Source organism: Lepisosteus oculatus, chromosome 14 (genome assembly GCF_040954835.1).
Source record: "Lepisosteus oculatus isolate fLepOcu1 chromosome 14, fLepOcu1.hap2, whole genome shotgun sequence".
Lineage (NCBI taxonomy): Eukaryota > Metazoa > Chordata > Actinopteri > Semionotiformes > Lepisosteidae > Lepisosteus > Lepisosteus oculatus.
This window is the reverse complement of record NC_090709.1, coordinates 26,013,198-26,033,380: the sequence shown is the minus strand read 5'-3', so window position 1 is coordinate 26,033,380 and position 20,183 is coordinate 26,013,198. Positions and strand designations below refer to the sequence as shown.

Sequence of the window (20,183 nt, the reverse complement as noted above, 5' to 3'; positions counted from 1 at the left end):
GCTGGTCTGATTGTCTTAGAAAACAAGAAATTAAAATCAACAGGGAAATTGAACAATACAGAAATCAGTGCAGTATACAATAGGAAGCAATCAAACAAAATGCTCAGCAAAAATCGTAGTTGAGTAAATTGGTGGAAAAAAAATATTTGTAAGCAAAGGAGAGCCCGCGCTGCGCGTGAAACACATCAATCGTTCAGCATTTCTGAAACATTTCATTGAATTGACAAAGAAGAGCCTTTAATGAACTATTCTTTACCCCTCTGTTCCTACTGTATTTAATACCACCATCTATTGTCTCCTCTAACTGTGTATTCTCATCCTGCTTATCTTGTGTATTTTTTTAACTTTATTGGTTTCATTCTGTAAAGCGCTTTGGAAAGCCACCTTTAAAGGCACTATATAATGTAAAGATTATTATTATTATGATTAATAATAATGAACAGTGCATTTAACACTGAGCACATGCGGTCCTTCTTTGCAAAGGATTGCAAAGGTTGGGAATTAGCCTTTCACTCGTGTTGTTGAAGATCGTATCCTGGCTTTGTTGCAGGAAATGTCTGGATGCCATCACCGGATCAAGGAGAGGATCAGGGTTTTGGGAAGTCTTTTTGATGCCTGACACTGTGTGTTGTAACGGGTGTCATTCTGGACCTAAACAACAGAGAACACTGTTGAAATCGCTGAACTGCCTAGCGGACACTTTGTCGCCTTCTTCTGAACTGTATTTAATGCGATTCTCTGAAAACGTGGCACGTTATATCTGCTACCTTTATGGAGGGCACACTCATAAGAATCATAGATTCGATCACAAGCATCTAAAAATGAACATGAGAAAATGACATCACGCTATAAGGCTGAATGGCACAAATTCTCCTGTTACTTCTGCAGCAAATGTGTGTTTTTTGCTTCTTAACACTGAGATAGTTGGAGATATTTGGCAGCAGTGGGATTCCAACTCACACCCCCCAAAGAGACTAGAGCTTTAATCCAGCTCTAAATTAAAAACTGGGTGACTTGTAAGGGCTGGTAGGAGAGGAAAGGTATAAATGCTTCTTTTTTGGACAAAGTCTTTATCTTTACTAAAAGAAGGAAAGAAATATTTGATTATTATTTTTTCACCAGTTGTTTTGATCAAATTATTGTAACGCAGTGCCATATTAAGGTATAATATGTACATGAACGTCATGTCTGAGTCGATGATGGCAGCTGAGTATCACTGGAGGACAGTTCATCATGAGTGGGTAAGCCTGCATAATGAGGGAGAAGAGATCGGCCTCTCTGACGCAGTGTCCAGTGACACTAACCTTCTGTCCTACTGTTCTCTACTTATGTAGAGGGTGAATGTTTATTTAGGTGAATGTTAGGTTTCATTCTTGTAAAATATTTCCGAGCACTTTTTTTGTTGCTGAAAATTAATCTTGTGCATTTGAATTAATTCCGATATTGTCACCTAATTCTATACATTGTTTCATCAGACTAGAACATTTAGAGGAGCTCAATTGCATTTATGAATTGCATAGTGATATTATTTCTTTCCGTTTAAATACTTCAGTCAAAAATGTAGAGAAGGTGCTCCTGTTTTCACCATTATAAGAACTGTGATGCACCAGTAATATTTACTCTCACAAAAGTATTGTAATTGTATTGTTCTGTTCTGTAACAATCTTGAGTGACACAAACCTTCTGTTTTACTGCACTACACTTTTCCAGAGGCCAGTTCAGCACACAAGGATCCTCAGTCAAACAAACACTGCAATCGCTTGATAAACGCCATTTCTCATCCTTTCTCTTAGTGTCGGTGCTACTATTGTATGCAAAGGAGGCGACTTGACAATGAAATCTTAAAGAGAGTCTTCATGAAGGTGTGCGTCGGCAAGCTGGGCAATTGACTGGGCTTGTGAAGAAACCAATCTCATTCAACAACCATACAAATTGCACAGCTTAAGGCACATGAAGCGAAATCTGTGAGCTGATTGACACAAAACAATGTCACTTCACATTATTTGCAAAGTTGTTTTGCTTGTCTGACCACCTCTTCCTACTTCACAGTGAGCACATATATTTCAGTTTCTTTCCCCCATGTGGAGATGTATCCACTGCCAAAACTGCTGTCTGATTATTTAAATTATCTGTAAAACTGTTACATGACTTCATCTAATTGTAAATTTATAAGACGGTCTATGAGACATTTGTTAGAGTAGCTGAATCCCAGGGCTCGTATGGAATCACACACAGACGGGTCTTCTGTGTGATCTGAGTCCCACTGCCCAGAGCTACAGACTGGTCAAATGGTCACTATTGTAGACACGACCATCGGACCATCGGCTACAAATAATCAATATACTGATCATAGTGTCACTACTGGTGTTTATTACATAAATACTATATATAAATAATAAGATAATTCCACACTCATATGTGTTATAAAACATTTATAAACATTTTGGGAGGCTGACATACAGTAAAGAAAGTAATACTGAAGGGCTGGAAGTCCTGGAAAGCGTTAATAGAACCTTCTTGCTTTCAACCTGGAACAGAGCCCACAACTGCCAGATCAGTGACCCCTGAGCCCAGTTCACAGAGAGGAGAACCAGGAGGTCTTTTATGTCTCTAAGAGGGCTGGGAGGAAGGATAAAAGGGGGAAATGTGACATGAGTCCAGGCTGTTCTGTCTGATATTGTTCATGTAGCAGCACTGATTGTCTGAATATCTTCTAGTTCTGGATTGTGAGGATAGAAAGCAGTACGGAGTTGAGCTTCTGTCTGAGTGTGAGTCTGAGCTGTGAATCTGACTGAGAAGAGAATAATGATTTTTTATTCTGCCTGAGAATTTTTCCTGAGAATTTTTCTTCTTTTCCAAGTGGTGTTACATCCCCTTCAGATACTCTACACAGACTGCCAGAGAGAAGAGGAGCGAGAGATGGACAGATAAGAGCACACACAGCAAGAGACACATACGTCTTGATTTACTTTGAAGCAAGTGTTCATTTCTTTTCTGGAACAATTTGTTTCTGAACTTCAAGAAATTCATACAACTTCTGAAAGATAAAATACAAATCTTGCTTCTCAGGACAGAAGAAATGCTGCAAAAAATGCCAGTGATTTGTGAAAAGCAATGGGAATGTGTCCCTGTGCAGCTGTTAAACAAAGGGCTGCTGGGTCAAACGCACTCAGGGACGCGCTTCAGATTGTGATGATGTAAACATAACCTCCGCTAAAAATTGAAGGGATTTCTTCGCAAACCCTCTTGAATGTTGCAGGAAATCTTCGTGTTTTACTCGTGTGCAACTACAACAAGTAAACAATTAAGTACCTAAGTCAATGTCCAAGAAACCATCCTCACGTGTGGAATTTTTCTTTAACTGGCTGTTGGGAGAATTCATTTATACACCCGTTGTATCCTTAGCAAAAATATTTTAAAATTAGAACACAGATTTGTTGGAGAACTTGACAATCCTTGACAATCATTATTAAATGAGCATTATACAAATGTGCATTGATATTTTTAATATGTACCTTAATTGTAATATATATATGTAATTGCTTTGATATGGATGTTCATTTGAAGGAATTGAGGAAACTATGAAGGATCGCAGAACAACCAAAGATACATTTGGGCATCTGCTATTGGTAAAGATTAACGAATACAGTAAGTGTGAAGCTTGCACACACACGAGAGAAAAAAATCAGTTTAAATTCACTTCATTAGACTGACGGTGTGTATAGCAGAGGATGGTTTCGATCCATCGACCTCTGGGTTATGGGCCCAGCACGCTTCCGCTGCGCCACTCTGCTGACAGCTGTCATAGTGTGATTCAACACAACTGCTCTATCTTTGCTTTCTAAAAGTGCGCCCGAGATGAAAAGTCTAAACGGTAAACGCAGACGTCACTTTGAGCACTTTGTCTTTTATAGTACAAATATCACACGCTGCACTACATGGGCGTGTCTTCAAGATCGTTGAGAACCAAACCTTCTGCTTTCCCAAGCAACTGATTTTTCCTCCTTAATTCACAAATCTTCAATGAGAATCAGTGAAACGAAAACCAAACACATGTGCACACTCGCGTCCTAGTGTGAAAGAAAAATGATGGAAGCATTTGAGAAATAAGAAGAGTAGTCTGAACAGCTCCAGTCTATCAACTGCTCTACAAAGTGATCGCTACTTCCACACCCAGTTTATAACACTGAAAATGATTCAGGAAGCACAGCAAAGTTCTAAAAGCAGTGGTTGAAAAGCGTCTAGATACATAAAATGACAATTTCTCAAAAGTAAAATCTTCAGCTTTTAAATATTGTCATCCACATATTTTCGTTTTTCTCTTTTTTACATAACACGCTTTCGAGAAATAGACTGTCTTGTAATGAAGGCTGCATTAGAAAATGTGTATCTAAATTAAAATCGGGTTTATGACTTCTGCGTTTTTCAGCTTTCTTAGCGCTTGGGTCTCGATTCAGATATTGCAATGAAAGCAACAGGGGAGTAAGTTTTCCTTTTCTAAATCAAAGGTGATCTGCTCACAAGGAAGTATAAAAACTTCAGCGTTTACTTTTTGAAGACCGCAAATTGTCGAAACACTGTTGCTTCATAAGCTAATAAGTAAGGTTTCTGAGCACGCATTGTATTACTAATGCTGTTATTAATAAAAAAAAGCTGAAATTCACATAATGGAATTTGGACGGCTCAAAGTAGTCTATTCCTTGTACAACTAACTTGCCCGCTGAGTAGAGTTTTAAGCAACGGCAGCAGATATAGCAGTAATAGCAACAGCGTAGAGTGTCACAATACTCTATGAAAGAATTGCGGCTTCAGATCGTTTTGTTCTGTTGAAGCTACCTACAGGCTCCGAATTGTTGACATTGGCTGTGATCTTCTTTTTTCAGGTTTCATGAAATTCTTCACATATTTGAAATATTTCATTCGGGTTCGCCCAATACATGGTGCAAACCGTACCTGCAGCAGAATGCTGTGGCACATGAAGCCCTTTTGTTTGCCGGTTGTAAGGATTGAGGTGCGTACTACAAATCGAGCAAGCGAAAAGAAAATTAAACAGGAGTCTTTTTTTGGATTGCTAATCCACTGTGCTCTGCTCGTCTAGGTTCAAATCCCATCCTTGTCATAGTTAAGGCCTGAGACGTGTGTGTTTTTTCTAAACGGTGTTTGCATTTGTTTCTTTTTTTACTCCTGTACTAGAGCAGTAATATTTCTAGCGGTGGAAGAACATGGTATCACATGCTGACAGCAGGAACACGTGGCCACAAGCTGCAGTACATTGGTTTTGGAACAGCAATAAATTTCCTGTGGAGACAGGTGCGCCGGTATTAATGCAGCGCTTTCGAGCAGAAAGAGTTACAAGAACTGACTTAAACTTACCAGTTATGTTCAATAGCTAAAAACACAAAACCAACCTCTTCAGTGGTTGAATCTAAATAACAGAAGCCAATGCTGCCATCAAGGGAAAAAAAAATCCTGAGTTATGTAGTTTTGAGACTACATATCTGACTTTCAGTTTGAAGCGGTACAATGGATTCTAGGTCACATTCGTTCTTGATTCAGGATATATATGAGTGTGGTAATGGTTAGAACTGTGTTTACATGAGGTACAAACGGTAACATTTTCATTGCGAGAAGAAAGTCAGTCCGTGCGCATTTCTCAGCATGCACATTGTCAGGAAAACTAAACCCACAGTGCCAGCAAACCTTTCGATAGCCTGTAGGTACTGCCATTGCAAATGTAACAGGTTGTTCATACACACAAATGACATCGTTGCTATCTCGTAATTAGGAGATAATTTGGTATTTATTAATTAAGATTTTTTTCCTGGGTGGCAACAATGCGCTTCCGCAATAAATCATAGACTCTGCTTTCAAAATAGCTGCACCAGGCACTTGGACACAGATAAACACAGGGATTTAAAATTCAGGAATATGAATGGTCAATTGCTTACAGTTGGGTTTTTACGTTTTCTTAGCGATTTGTGTATCAATCTTTTAACAATTCATTAAAATGCTAACAACATGTAAAATAAAAACAACAGCAACGTTAAATGAAGGGGAGACAGGTAGTTTTTTTTTTTTTTACAATCAGATTCCAATCTCCAATGCTGTGTGTGAGAGCTTAGGTAACTTTCCTTTTCTCACATTTTCTGACGACTATTCCAAAGGGGCACCCTGTCAACTCCTAATACTTTGTATGTTTGATTATTGTCGTTTTATTTAGAAAAAGTTCAATATTGATCATAACTAAAGAAAATTAGGATCACGAATAAAAAAAGGGCTGAAGATGCGAGTCACTCTTGAATCAGAGCTGGGCGACACGGGCTTCTGTTCTAATATGATTGTACGAGAAGCAGGAGGAATCGCTTCTCTCCTATGGAGCATGAGCTGAATCAGGAGGGAGACATTTTGTATGCTTGTGCATATGTTAACGCATGACCTACATCGTAAAACTAAATTAAAAACTAACATTAAGTTGTCAAAGACATTCATTTATATACAAACAAGAGACAGACATAGCAATGGTTCTACATTAACTTGTCCTACACTGATCAGACTAATTGAAATGTATGAAAGCCCGTTTCTGCCAGGGAGTTAAAAAAACGCGCTATGGTATCGCAGAATTCCAACTAAGTAACTCAAAATTGCGACTTGGTAACTCAGAACTCCGACTTTATATCTAAAATGTTCTTTAGCTCAGCTAGCAAGGCCTGGATTCAAGCCAATACAGTGAGGCACGAAGTAGGGTGGGAGCGGCGAGGGCACAAGCCCTAGAACCCGAATCCGTTACAATAACAAAAGGACAGACAATGAAATAGGGGCTATTTCGAAGTCGCAAATGTGAGATATAAAGTCAAAATTCTGAGTTTTTAGGTCGCAATTCTGAGATTCTAAGTCACAATTCTGAGATACCATAGTGCGTTTTTTTTTACTCCCTGGCGGAAACGGGCTTCCATTGGTTCTCAGTGCTGCGAAGCAAAAGCAATCTCTGAGAAATCAGACAAATTATTATCAGAACATGCCAAAAGCTGATCAGTATTTCTTTACTGGGAAGCAAAGAAATGCTTGTATTACACATTTTAATATGACATGCAATTACACATGAAAATTAGTAAAATTATTATTGTAAAATTACGTGTTGATAGAACAGCCCCCTCGATAAAAGAAAGTGTGGACGGACGTGTCGCATGTTCCGTACTCTGTCTGACAGCGAGTTTAACACACTGTCCTTGGAAATTAGAAACGAATTGAACAATAAATTAATCTGAGCAAATTTTACACGTGTGGATGATTTCATTCTGTCGAAATTACGTGGAACTCCTCCGCTGGGGTCAGATACACATGGGAAAGTGTTCAGGCGGCTTCACGGAGTCCCGCCTCAGACTGGAAGCAGGTTCTAATTAGACGCTGAGGACAATTCGGGTCTCTTTGTGTAATTGATTGTGTTGATTGAGCGGCAGTGCGACCATGTGTGTGGTAGCATAGTCCTGCTAGTATAAAAACCTAGTCACCGCGTTCACACTTTATGCTCTCTTGCTTCAACACAGTTTGGTGGTTTAAGTGTCTTACTTCTGTAGCAGTTTAGCGGGACGTCAATTTGGCGATGCGCTCGTTTCTCTTTGTGCTGTGCCTGTGCGCAGGGGCCGGGCTCCCCGCACTGATCTCCGCGGGACCGGCTGGCTGGGACTCTCGGGAATTAGCGCTCCAGGCCGACCTCCCGGCTCCTGAAGACGCAGCCCAGTCGGAGGATTTGAACCTGGCAGATGCGCCCTCCGAAGACCTGTCTGCAAGCGAGAACGACTCGCAGTCCTTGGCTCCCGACTTTCGCCGCCTTCCCGTGTCCAGAGACGCGTACTCGCCCTACTTCGACAAGGAGAAGATGAACCCCGAAGCCGGCAGCCGCCCCTTACCCGCCTACATCAAGAGCGTCCTGTTTCCTCCCCAGCGAGGGCGGCAGCCGGCTCGCCCGGCCATCGGGGGCACCCGAGGAGTGGCTGTGTGGTGCGACTCCAGCAGGATGTACGTGAGGGTCAGTCGGCTCCTGTTCGGCTTCAGCTGTCGGCCATCGGAGGTGACCTTGGGAAACTGCAGCGTCAGCCGAACCACACGCAGTTACTTCTACTTCATCTACGGGCTTCACGAGTGCGGCACCGAGCGATCGGTAAGCGGGTCTTCATCTACAGGCAGTGTATCGATGTGAGCTGTAGGGCCGGTATCGGGGTTGCCTTTCCTGGGAATATCCCTTCCTCTGTGACCTTGCAGGTTGTCCAGGGCCGCCTGGTGTACTCCAACACTCTCCGCTATGCCCCGCCCTCCTCCAGTGCGCCTGTGCATCGCTTCATTCCCTTCTCTGTGCCTGTCAAGTGCTCCTACAACAGGTAGGCAGGGCTCTGCTGCTGCTGAGAAGCCGCTGGGAAAGTGTCCAGAAGCCCCTCATCCCCTCTGTCCTGCAGGTTCCACTACTCCTACAAGGTTGGCTATGTCCCCACGTGGGCCAGGAGAAGGACCTTCTTCAAGGACCTGAAGAACAAGCACAGCTTTGTCCTGCTCACCACCAACTGTAAGCTCCTTGAGCGAGTGGCTCCACCTGCCTGCAGGGGGTGCTGTGTGCAGGTGTAATGCTGCCTCTCTCTCCAGCCCACTGGGTCCGGCTCTCTCCCAAGGATGAGTACTTCCTGGGTCAGCCCATGTACTTCCAGGCCACTGCCTACTTTGCCACAGCGGAGCAGAGGCTGTACATCCACTCGTGTTACGTAACGGAGAAACCAGACCAGCACTCCCAGCCCCGTTTCCCCGTGATCGACAACTTGGGGTACGGCCCCTTCTGGGAGGGGAGGTGGGCAGGAGCCCCGAGAGCCTGCAGGGGTTCATCCTTGTCCTTGTCCCCAGGTGCATGGTGGACAGCAAGGCAGATGGCTGCCTGTCCAGGTTTGTCCCCTCCAAGCAGAAGGATGTGCTCCGCTTCACAATTGATGCCTTCCTCTTCCAGAAGAAGCTGTCCAGGAAGGTACTGCTCTCAAAGGCTGCTCAGCCTTCTCGCTCTACTGATCCATTGTCTGCTTTTTCATCCATGATCTAGATGTGAACCAGACTGTGGCAGCTCTAGTGCCTAGAGCTCCCAGCTTGCCTTCACTGATGGCAGAAGGTCCTTCTCTGTCCCTCTATTGGCCTTGATCCCTTAATGCTGTGACTTTCCCTCTTGCAGCATGAAGTGACTGAGCTGTACATGCACTGTGTCATGGCTGTGGCTCCTGCTAAAGCAACACCAGGGACCAAGTCCTGCACCTACAACAGGGAGGCTAAGAGGTACTTCTGCAAGGAGCCTGCTGAGGGTGCTCTGGGACATGCCAGGTTTAGGCCTCACCTGTCCTCCTCCTCTCCTCCAGGTGGGAGGAGCTGTATGGTGACCATGAGGTCTGTGCCTGCTGTGAGTCCAGGTGTGCTGGCAGTTGGAATGAAGGTGGGTCTGGTTCTCTATCCCTTGTGGATGCATCTCTGCCCAAGAGACAACCATGCTTGGACAACTGAGGAATGATCCCGTGCTGGACAAAGGGACTGTTTAGATGAGTAGACTGTGGGTCTCTGGGTATAGCAGATCCCTCACTCCTGGGTGCTGCTTGTCCACAGGTACCAGGAGCCTGGTGACCAGCAGTCGGGTGGCTGTGGCACCAGTAGAAGCTCCTCTGGATGTGGGAGCTGACTGGACTGAGGATGAGGAGGGAGACCCTCAGAGCTCCAGTGAGGATGCTGAGAGCACCAGTGAGGATGTGGAGGGAGCAGAGGACTTTGGAGATGTTGGCCAGTGGACAGGTAGGGTCTGGAAGGAGGAGCTCCTGTAGGGGTGGTGTCCTGCAGTGTAGCTGGATTGTTCTCCTTCCTCCCCAGGTGCCTGAATGAAGGCTCCAGCCTGGCCCTTGTGACTCTCCTGCCTCCACTTGCCTTGTAATGGCAACATCTCAATAAAGCTGTGTGCCTGCCCTTGTTTCTTTATGGTTTATAGGTTTGAATGGGGTGGAGGAATTCAAGGGAAGTATTTGTGGGGGTTCCCCTTTCAAGAATGCTTCCCATATTGCTGCCAATGAGGACTGAAAATGGCTGGAGTAATAAAGCGTTGTACTGGGGGAAGATGGCCGCACTATTCCTTGGGCAGGTCATTGTGACTTTTTTACTGGGGGAGAGACAGAGGTGTTCAATATACTGGCAGTCCTCCTGTTTCCTAGAGGGGTAGTGCTTATGGAGTGTCAGTTGCTACTGTAGTGCCCAGTAAGAGTGAGATCTGATGTCCTATTCTAGGCTGCACAAACTGACTAAAAGAAACACAAGGAAGGGATTGTCAACAGGGGCTTGGTGTAAAGTAGGCCTTCCCTTCCTTAGCAGAGGAACAATTCTGGTGCCCAAACATCAGTGAATAAAGGTACAGTTAGAATCTTGGAGGTCTTGTCTTATGGGTGTTGGTTTCACAGTATTGGACAGTCACGGGAAGTATTAGGATTGAAATTGGAGATCCCAGTACTTAACTGGGAAGACAAGTGTTCACAACCACCTCTACCAGCAGCACAGACTGTGTAGATTGAGACTGAACGCTTACTACACAAAGCCTCTCCCCTGTTTCAGTGTCCCATGTCATGAATTTCAAGTGAATCCTGGTCTCCCGTTGTGACTACCTATAATTTGCACAAATCCTGCTGGCCCACTAACACTGCTAATTTTTAGCCCTACTGCAATGCCCTATTAAAGCTTCAAGGATTTAGGCTAAACTATTTTATATAATGGTTCCAAAGGTGGCTTCGCAAAGCACTTGAAATAATTACAATAAGAACACACAGGATAAAACAATTCCAATAGACAGAGGAGACCATGGATGGTGGTACTAAGGAAAGTAGAAGCAGAGGGGTAAAGAATGGAACCAGTTCAGTAAAGGCTCTTCTACAGAACAAGGCGTTGAGTCTGAATTTGAAGGAGTTTAGGGAAGGTGACTCTGGTATCCTTGGGGAGAGAGTTCCAGAGCTTGGGGGCATAACAGGAGAAGGCCTTGTCACTCATACAGTGTAGATGGGCTTGGGGGACAGTTAGGAGACCAGAATAAGAGGAGCGAAGGTTCTGAGGTGGGGAGTAGGGTGATAATAGATCAAACTGCTACTGAGGTGCAACTGAAATGTGACGGCATGTTCTACAATTTATGCAAGAAAGGGTAATGTTAGGCTTTTATGGACCGTTGGTACAACAGCAGTGCTCAAGGATTCATTTCTAATATTGAGGACAATGGGTTATATACCCATCGTTCTTACCAAAGGATCAGAGACCTTTTGCTATATAAGAAGACTCCTTTCCACCACTAATTTATACAGGTTTGGTTCATTTGGGTTTTATCAGTTAAACATTTAAGTGAAGTCATTGTCCTGCACGCGGCCGAGCCCGACACACGGTACCGTCTGGTTTCTGTCGCTGGGCGCTCACCCTGCGGTCCATATGGGTCCTAATGCCCCAGTATATGGTAGTGGCAATATCCCTAAGGAAACAAATACTCCACATTAGTCTGAATGCCACATTCTTCATTGGTCCCATTACATCACAGAAAAACAAAACTACTCACTCTTTAATCTCGTCTAATCCAAGACGCACCGAATATCACAGTCCTCTTTTAACACGCGTGCTGTGATTCCTCTATGTAGCAGAAATGACAACCGAGGAGCCGAGAGATTATTTCAGCATTTCGCGTCTGAACGGAAAACACAAACGACTAACTTGGAATGACTTGCTTTTGACGCTTTTCAAAGCGTTCTTTGTGCACGACGACTGCACCACCAAGCAAACTACATAAATATGAGAAAACACGCAAGAAAGTTGTCACTCAGTGTCGAAGGGTCGATGTATACTGGGGCTCAGTTGAAATGCAACGCCAGGACTTTTCCGAATTATGTCACACGAAGAGAGCACAGCCCTTTCCGCCCTGCCGCGTGTGTCTCGGTAACTCGCTGTGATCGTAAAGTGGTCAGTACTTTGCGTTGTGGCCGCAACAACCCCGGTGAACGAACGGTGCTTTACAGAGGAGTACTGCCTGACTGGATCGTTGATGAACGACAGAGGCCACTCCGACCTCTTCTCGGTTTTCTTCAATGACTTACTAAGGATCTTCTTCACATTCGCCCATGCAGGGGAAGCCAGTTACACCAAAGCAAACGCAGGAAAGTGCATTTCAAGCAGAGACCAGGAGGGACTTGTTTACACCGAGAGTGGGCGGAGAATGGAACAATGCGCCCAGCCCTGTTGCTGGAGCCGATTCTTGATGAGCTCTTGGGCTCACTGAGAGGCCCCCGCTGGATGCTAATCTTTCTGTTGTTCTTGCAGGTCCTGCGCTGCTTTTGAGCCGACAGAGCTCGTCCTGCTCTGTCGGCACAGCCCAATTGCAAATGATCGGCTCCGCGTACAGAAGGAACGTGCGTTTGGTACAAGAGTGCACGAAGGCACCGGAAATACATTGGGAACAAATGACCGGTCGCTCAAGACCTCTGTGAAGTACAGGAGCGTGCAAAACGAGGCTGTTTCCGCCCGGTCTCGAACCGGGGACCTTTCGCGTGTTAGGCGAACGTGATAGCCGCTACACTACGGAAACCTGCAGGGACTGCTGCTGGTGTCTCGCTTGCGTTTCGGGCTGAGAAAGGGACGCGTCACTTTAGGAAGTGGGCGCTGGAGAGAGGAACAAAGGGCGCGATGAAACAAAATGCCGAAACCCGGGATCGAACCAGGGACCTTTAGATCTTCAGTCTAACGCTCTCCCAACTGAGCTATTTCGGCGGTGCGCAAAGCCTACAGCCACCTGCTCCAGCCTTCCTGTGTTGTGGCATGAGCGCACCAAGAGTAGCGGGAGAGTGTTGCAGGAACGTCACTCAGAAGGAAAGCCACCCAGCTGCGCCCTTTGAGCTCTGTCCAGCGCATCTTCCTCGCATGGACTCCTGCCTGCGACGGGCAGGAAACAATTAGCAAGAACAGAACGACACCCCATGGGTGTCTCATGACCTCACCTTAGGTTGTGACACGTGCAGGTGTGAGGGGTTGCCGGGCTACTTTGGAGCAGAGCTTGGGCGGAGGGGGGGCGGGAAAGCAGACAAAGAGGTGACACCTCAAGGTCTGCACGATCACAGCTCTCCGCCGCCCCAGGCTTCCGCTCGATAAGCTACTGGACACACCCGCCCCTCCTCACACAGACCGTGGAAAAGCCCCCGAGTGGGAGGGCTCTCTCTTCCTCCCAGGAGCTCTTGGACACGACGCACAGACAGGGCGCGGGGAGCCGCCGCCTGCAAACACGGCTCCAGGCAGGACTCCACTCCGCAGGAGCCGCAGAGCAGAGGAGATGAGGGCAGCTTAGCTCCTGTGCAGAGACCTGAGCTGTTGTTGCTGTGGATGCTGTCTTTTCTGCACTCGGGGTAGGAGTGAATGTTGAGTTGCCCTTAGAAATGAAGCAGAGCACTTCAACGGCACGGGTGTGTGTGTGTGCGCCCTGGTGATTCTGAGAGACAGATCGAACCGGGGCTAAAAGAGAGGGGGCTTAGCCCTCTTCCATTTGCTAGTTCAAAGTTGTACAACCCATTTGTATCTGCTAGGCGGCGCAGTCGTCGTGCACAAAGAACGCTTTGAAAAGCGTCAAAGGCAAGTCATTGCGAGTTGGTCGTTTGTGTTTTCCGTTCAGACGCGAAAAGCTGAAATGATCTCTCGGCTCCTCGGTTGTCATTTCTGCTCCGTGAAGGGATCACAGCACGCGTCGGCTTCCAGCACGGTGGGTCGGGACACGATGCCGGGGGTTGGAGAGAGCAATGTCTTCCTCGTTAGTATAGTGGCAAGTTTCCCCCCCCTATCATGCGGGAGACCGGGGTTCGATTCCCCGACGGGGAGTAGCTTTTATTTCACCTCCTTAGAGAAATGACTGCCTTTCACTTCTCTGTTTTCTTTCACAGCGTCGTGCACCTTTTCATTGCTCTCGCTTTCAGAGCCTCCGCACGGCACACGACTCGACATCAGGAAGCACATTGAAGTGAAAGCAGGAAGCGCTGCGACATGCACTGTGCAGATCCCGCCACAATAAGAGGTGAGTGGGTCTGTTCGATGCACAAAGAACGCTTTGAAAAGCGTCAAAGGCAAGTCATTCCGAGTTGGTCGTTTGTGTTTTCCGTTCAGACGCGAAATGCTGAAATGATCTCTCGGCTCCTCGGTTGTCATTTCTGCTCCGTGGAGGGATCACAGCACGCGTCGGCTTCCAGCACGGTGGGTCGGGACACGATGCCGGGGGTCGGAGAGAGCGATGTCTTCCTCGTCAGTATAGGACCTGTCACCTGTCCCCACCTGTCTTGCGGGAGACTGGGGTACATCAGGACGCGCATTGAAGTGAAAGCAGGATGCGCTGTGACATGCACTGTGCAGATCCCGCCACACTAAGAGGTGAGTGGGTCTGTTCGATCACAGCGCTAGGCGAATCCCCAATCCCCTTTTGTGCCTGGCGACAAAAGATGTCTGTTTCCACCCGGGGACCTTTCGCGTGTGAGGCGAACGTGATAACCACTACACTACGGAAACGGTAGTAAGACGTGCCCAGCGGCCCAGCGCTGAGCTTCGCCAATGCGATTCAGCTGCTTCCAGTGCCTTTATTGGAGTGCGCTGATGGACCGTGCTCTCTCTCCAGAGACCAGCACGCCTGTCATGGACGGAGCAGGAAAGGCGGCGCCACATTCTACAGCCCTCTCCACGCAATTGACGAAATCGGGCTACTGAAGTGGAGAAAATCGCCTCTCCAGAAAGTGCAAATATCATCTTGGAGACTATAAATCCTATTGCCGAAGGTCAGCCCTGTCTACCAGAGTAACCCTCCCACAGCGATGATCAGCTCGTCTCACACGCGAGAAGTTTCGGTTGGAAACAAGCGCCCCCTCTTCTCGCACGTTTTGCACGTTCGAGTAGTTTTAATGCGGCTCTTTCGTACACGGTGCTGATCTTTTGGAAAGCAGGAGGCAAAACCGAGTCGAACCGCCTGGGTGAAAACCAGGAACCCTAACCGCTAGACCAAATGGCAGCGAACAACCATGCGGTTCCCGGCATCATGCAAGCAAACTACATAAATATGAGAAAACACGCAAGAGAGTTGTCACTCAGAGTGTCGAAGGGTCGATGTATACTGGGGCTCAGTTGAAATGCAACGTCAGGACTTTTCCGAATTATGACACACGAAGAGAGCACAGCCCTTTCCGCCCTGCCGCGTGTGTCTCGGTAACTCGCTGTGATCGTATAGTGGTCAGTACTTTGCGTTGTGGCCGCAACAACCCCGGTTCGAATCCGGGTCACGGCAGAATAGGGGCGTCTGCTTTTACTACTCGCACGAATGAAGGCAAAAAAAAGCCAATCGATGTGAACGGACGGCGCTTTACAGAGGAATACTGCCTGACTGGATCGTTGATGAACGACAGAGGCCACTCCGACCTCTTCTCGGTTTTCTTCAATGACTTACTAAGGATCTTCTTCACATTCGCCCATGCAGGGGAAGCCAGTTACACCAAAGCAAACGCAGGAAAGTGCATTTCAAGCAGAGACCAGGAGGGACTTGTTTACACCGAGAGTGGGCGGAGAATGGAACAATGCGCCCAGCCCTGTTGCTGGAGCCGATTCTTGATGAGCTCTTGGGCTCACTGAGAGGCCCCCGCTGGATGCTAATCTTTCTGTTGTTCTTGCAGGTCCTGCGCTGCTTTTGAGCTGACAGAGCTCGTCCTGCTCTGTCGGCACAGCCCAATTGCAAATGATCGGCTCCGCGTACAGAAGGAACGTGCGTTTGGTACAAGAGTGCACGAAGGCACCGGAAATACATTGGGAACAAATGACCGTCGCTCAAGACCTCTGTGAAGTACAGGAGCGTGCAAAACGAGGCTGTTTCCGCCCGGTCTCGAACCGGGGACCTTTCGCGTGTTAGGCGAACGTGATAGCCGCTACACTACGGAAACCTGCAGGGATTGCTGCTGGTGTCTCGCTTGCGTTTCGGGCTGAGAAAGGGACGCGTCACTTTAGGAAGTGGGCGCTGGAGAGAGGAACAAAGGGCGCGATGAAACAAAATGCCAAAACCCGGGATCGAACCAGGGACCTTTAGATCTTCAGTCTAACGCTCTCCCAACTGAGCTATTTCGGCAGTGCGCAAAGCCCACAGCCACCTGCTCCAGCCTTCCTGTGTTGTGGCATGAGCGCACCAAGAGTAGCGGGAGAGTGTTGCAGGAACGTCACTCAGAAGGAAAGCCACCCAGCTGCGCCCTCTGAGCTCTGTCCAGCGCATCTTCCTCGCATGGACTCCTGCCTGCGACGGGCAGGAAACAATTAGCAAGAACAGAACGGCACCCCATGGGTGTCTCATGACCGCACCTTAGGTTGTGACACGTGCAGGTGTGAGGGGTTGCCGGGCTACTTTGGAGCAGAGCTTGGGCGGAGGGGGGGCGGGAAAGCAGACAAAGAGGTGACACCTCAAGGTCTGCACGATCACAGCTCTCCGCCGCCCCAGGCTTCCGCTCGATAAGCTACTGGACACACCCGCCCCTCCTCACACAGACCGTGGAAAAGCCCCCGAGTGGGAGCGCTCTCTCTTCCTCCCAGGAGCTCTTGGACATGACGCACAGACAGGGCGCGGGGAGCCGCCGCCTGCAAACACGGCTCCAGGCAGGACTCCACTCCGCAGGAGCCGCAGAGCAGAGGAGATGAGGGCAGCTTAGCTCTGTAGTGATTCATAGCCGTTCAGGGACGCCAAATATGTAATGTTAGTGGCTCTCTGAAGGCACCAGTTCTGTAGGGTTTGGGCATTTACTGAGACAATTATTAATTGTAGCAGTAAATCACAAAGTTGATTCTTTTGATGGCTTTAGAGTCCAACCATGCGACATAACTCAAACAACGCACACACACAGGTACTAATACACGAGGATACATTTATTAATACATAGAATATGCCTTAAACTAACAGATCTTATCGAGAGGGTTATCAGAATACAAAAGATATATATTCAATCAGTTACGAAGTGTTACACATCAAGAGGACATACGTTCAGTATATCATTCATTAAGACCGTTTCGTAAATGCACTTGGTTATAACTTCTACATCAGATACTCAAAACAAGTACATAACTCTTAGGAATTAAATTGATATCAACTGGTTGGGATAACAATTGAATTCTCTAGCTGTAATGCAGTGAAGTTGAATACTCATCCAATCTCTGGGGATTCAGATCTCCTGTGGGCACAAAGAAACAGTTGCAGGCTGTTGCTGTCCAATCCGCGCTCTCTGGCTCGGTGCCAGGCTGTGCTGTGCGGCTTGCGACGGTGCGCTGCTGATGTTCACTGTTGGCTTTAACTAGCAAAGTTTGTGCACAGGAGAAAAGATGACTGTGGATCCCAGCAAGTCAGGAAGAAGACCTGTTCGTTCCTGATGAAGAGCTAGTTCTGAATAGTGATTCAGCTGTCCACAGTTCCGACCTGTTTACGAGGCCTGCTGCTGGTTACTCTCTGGCAACCTCCACTCTAGACTCTTAGAACAAAGGAAAGTTCTGGCACTCGGACACACTGGCCGTTCCGTGGTTGTCCGGGCTGAGTCTCAGGATGGTCAGGAGGCGCGCTGAGAGAATGTCCTGCCCTTGGGAGCCTTCTGCTCCTGAGCCGTCCTGCCCTGGAATTCTCCTTTGAATTCCCTTTAGAAAAGTCCACAGAATCCTCTCCAGAATCTTACTGAATCTTGTTGAATCTCCCCTTCTGAATCTATCAGGCTCTCTGTGTTGCCTGATTTTACCTGGAGGAACTTCAGCTCATTGATTGGCTGAAAGTTCCATGGGCATCAGAGTCCCACGTGGGTTACTCGGCCCTACCAGTCCCTGATTGGTTGATCAAGGTGAGATATGAGTCACTTACTCCTGACACTTAGTAATGCAGTCCAGATGTCCAACTGGCACTCCCTAGACAGATAGGCGCCAATGGATGACCATTGATCATGATAGCCAGGCTTAGCTAAGTGCATCCCCCTTTGGGAGCTGTCCTTATCAAAAGAAAACATCTTGCATGAATAGTTTCTCTGTGGCTGCACCACAGAGATGAACAGAGAAATGGGGCCTCATTTGGGAAGGCTCAGAACACTTAATTCTTTCTTATTAATAAGCCTCGCCGCTACATATCCCTACACTGGGTAGAGTGTAGAGACCTGAGCTGTTGTTGCTGTGGATGCTGTCTTTTCTGCACTCGGGGTAGGAGTGAATGTTGAGTTGCCCTTAGAAATGAAGCAGAGCACTTCAACGGCACGGGTGTGTGTGTGTGCGCCCTGGTGATTCTGGGAGACAGATCGAACCTGGGCTAAAAGAGAGGGGGCTTAGCCCTCTTCCATTTGCTAGTTCAAAGTTGTACAACCCATTTGTATCTGCTAGGCGGCGCAGTCGTCGTGCACAAAGAACGCTTTGAAAAGCGTCAAAGGCAAGTCATTCCGAGTTGGTCGTTTGTGTTTTCCGTTCAGACGCGAAATGCTGAAATGATCTCTCGGCTCCTCGGTTGTCATTTCTGCTCCGTAAAGGAATCACAGCACGCGTCGGCTTCCAGCGTGCTGGGTCAGGACACGATGCCGGGGGTTGGAGAGAGCGATGTCTTCCTCGTTAGTGTAGCGGTGAGGCTTATTAATAAGGCAGAATTAAGTGTTTCTGAGCTTTCCCTAATTAGGCCTAATTTCTTTGTTCATCTCTGTGGTGCAGCCACAGAGAAACCATGCAAGGTGATTTAAGGTCCTAGGACAGCTCCCAAAGGGGGATACACTTAGCTAAGCCTGGCTATCATGATCAATGGTCATCCAAGTGTCAGGACTAAGTGACTCATATCTCACCTTGATCAACCAATCAGGGACTGGTAGGGCCGAGTAACCCACGTGGGACTCTGATGCCCATGGAACTTTCAGACAATCAATGAGCTGAAGTTCCTCCAGGTAAAAACAGGCAACACAGAGAGCCTGGGAGATTCAGAGAGATTCAGATGGAGATTCAGATTCAGATTCAGATTCAACAAGATTCTGTGGACTGTTCTAAAGGGAATTCAAAGGAAAATTCCAGGGCAGGACGGCCCAGGAGCAGAAGGCTCCCAAGGGCAGGACATTCTCGCAGCGCGCCTCCTGACCATCCTGAGACTCAGCCCGGACAACCACGGAACGGCCAGTGTGTCCGAGTGCCAGAACTTTCCTTTGTTCTAAGAGTCTAGAGTGGAGGTTGCCAGAGAGTAACCAGCAGCAGGCCTCGTGAACAGGTCGGAACTGTGGACAGCTGAATTACTATTCAGAACTAGCTCTTCATCAGGAACGAACCGGTCCTCTTCCTGAATTGCTGGGACCCACAGTCATCTTTTCTCCTGTGCACAAACTGTGCTAGTTAAAGCCAACAATGAGCATCAGCAGCGCACCGTCGCAAGCCGCACAGCACAGCCTGGCACCGAGCCAGAGAGCGCGGATTGGACAGCAACAGCCTGCAACTGTTTCTTTGTGCCCGCAGGAGATCTGAATCCCCAGAGATTGGATGAGTATTCAACTTCAATGCATTACAGCTCGAGAATTCAATTGTTATCCCAACCAGTTGATATCAATTTAATTCCTAAGAGTTATGTACTTGTTTGAGTATCTAATGTAGAAGTTGTAACCAAGTTCACTTTACGAAACGGTCTTAATGAATGATATACTGAACGTATGTCCTCTTGATATATGTAACTCTTTGTAACTGACTGAATATATATACCTTTTGTATTCTGATAACCCTCTCGATAAGATCTGTTAGGTTTATATGCATATTCTATGTATTAATAAATGTATCCTCGTGTATTAGTACCTGTGTGTGCGCGTTGTTTGAGTTATGTCGCATGGTTGGATTCTAAAGCCATCAAAAGAATCAACTTTGTGATTTACTGCTACAATTAATAATTGTCTCAGTAAATGCCCAAACCCTACAGAACTGGTGCCTTCAGAGAGCCACTATGATTACATATTTGGCGGCCCTGAGCCGGTTTTCCCTACATTAGTATAGTGGCAAGTATCCCCGCCTGTCACGCGGGAGACCGGGGTTCGATTCCCCGACGGGGAGTAGCTTTTCTTTCACCTCCTTAGAGAAATGACTGCCTTTCACTTCTCTGTTTTCTTTCACAGCGTCGTGCACCTTTT

General features: G+C 47.1%; 2 protein-coding genes and 5 non-coding genes across 8 annotated transcripts in view; 3 read left to right on the top strand and 4 right to left on the bottom strand.

Moving 5' to 3' along the window:
- Positions 1-20,183, top strand: part of LOC138242535 (scavenger receptor cysteine-rich type 1 protein M130-like) — a 358,811-nt gene that overhangs the window by 240,001 nt on the left and 98,627 nt on the right. The window lies entirely within an intron of this gene.
- Positions 7,550-10,460, top strand: LOC138242486 (zona pellucida sperm-binding protein 3-like). 2 transcript variants are annotated; one of them, XM_069198026.1, is made up of 9 exons: positions 7,550-8,158; positions 8,260-8,375; positions 8,451-8,557; positions 8,635-8,809; positions 8,887-9,004; positions 9,203-9,303; positions 9,384-9,457; positions 9,625-9,807; positions 9,883-10,460. In XM_069198026.1, exons 1-9 carry the CDS (start codon positions 7,601-7,603, stop codon positions 9,888-9,890), a joined length of 1,440 nt encoding a protein of 479 aa, XP_069054127.1. In that variant the 5' UTR covers positions 7,550-7,600; the 3' UTR covers positions 9,891-10,460. The 2 variants fall into 2 exon arrangements, with proteins under 2 accessions (XP_069054127.1, XP_069054126.1); XM_069198025.1 differs by having other exon boundaries at positions 9,625-10,460.
- On the bottom strand, positions 12,538-12,610 carry trnav-aac (transfer RNA valine (anticodon AAC)). The gene has a single exon. It is a non-coding gene; the product is annotated as a tRNA-Val (tRNA).
- trnaf-gaa (transfer RNA phenylalanine (anticodon GAA)) lies at positions 12,720-12,792 on the bottom strand. The gene has a single exon. It is a non-coding gene; the product is annotated as a tRNA-Phe (tRNA).
- On the top strand, positions 15,260-15,331 carry trnah-gug (transfer RNA histidin (anticodon GUG)). Its single transcript has one exon. It is a non-coding gene; the product is annotated as a tRNA-His (tRNA).
- Positions 15,905-15,977, bottom strand: trnav-aac (transfer RNA valine (anticodon AAC)). Its single transcript has one exon. It is a non-coding gene; the product is annotated as a tRNA-Val (tRNA).
- On the bottom strand, positions 16,087-16,159 carry trnaf-gaa (transfer RNA phenylalanine (anticodon GAA)). Its single transcript has one exon. It is a non-coding gene; the product is annotated as a tRNA-Phe (tRNA).

Excerpts from the sequence above, each read along its gene's own strand:
- LOC138242486 (XM_069198025.1), top strand. The coding sequence starts at position 7,601 with ATGCGCTCGTTTCTCTTTGTGCTGTGCCTGTGCGCAGGGGCCGGGCTC. Across the intron at positions 8,376-8,450 it reads GTCAAGTGCTCCTACAACAG|GTTCCACTACTCCTACAAGG; the intron begins GTAGGCAGGGCT and ends TCTGTCCTGCAG. Across the intron at positions 8,810-8,886 it reads CCCGTGATCGACAACTTGGG|GTGCATGGTGGACAGCAAGG; the intron begins GTACGGCCCCTT and ends CCTTGTCCCCAG.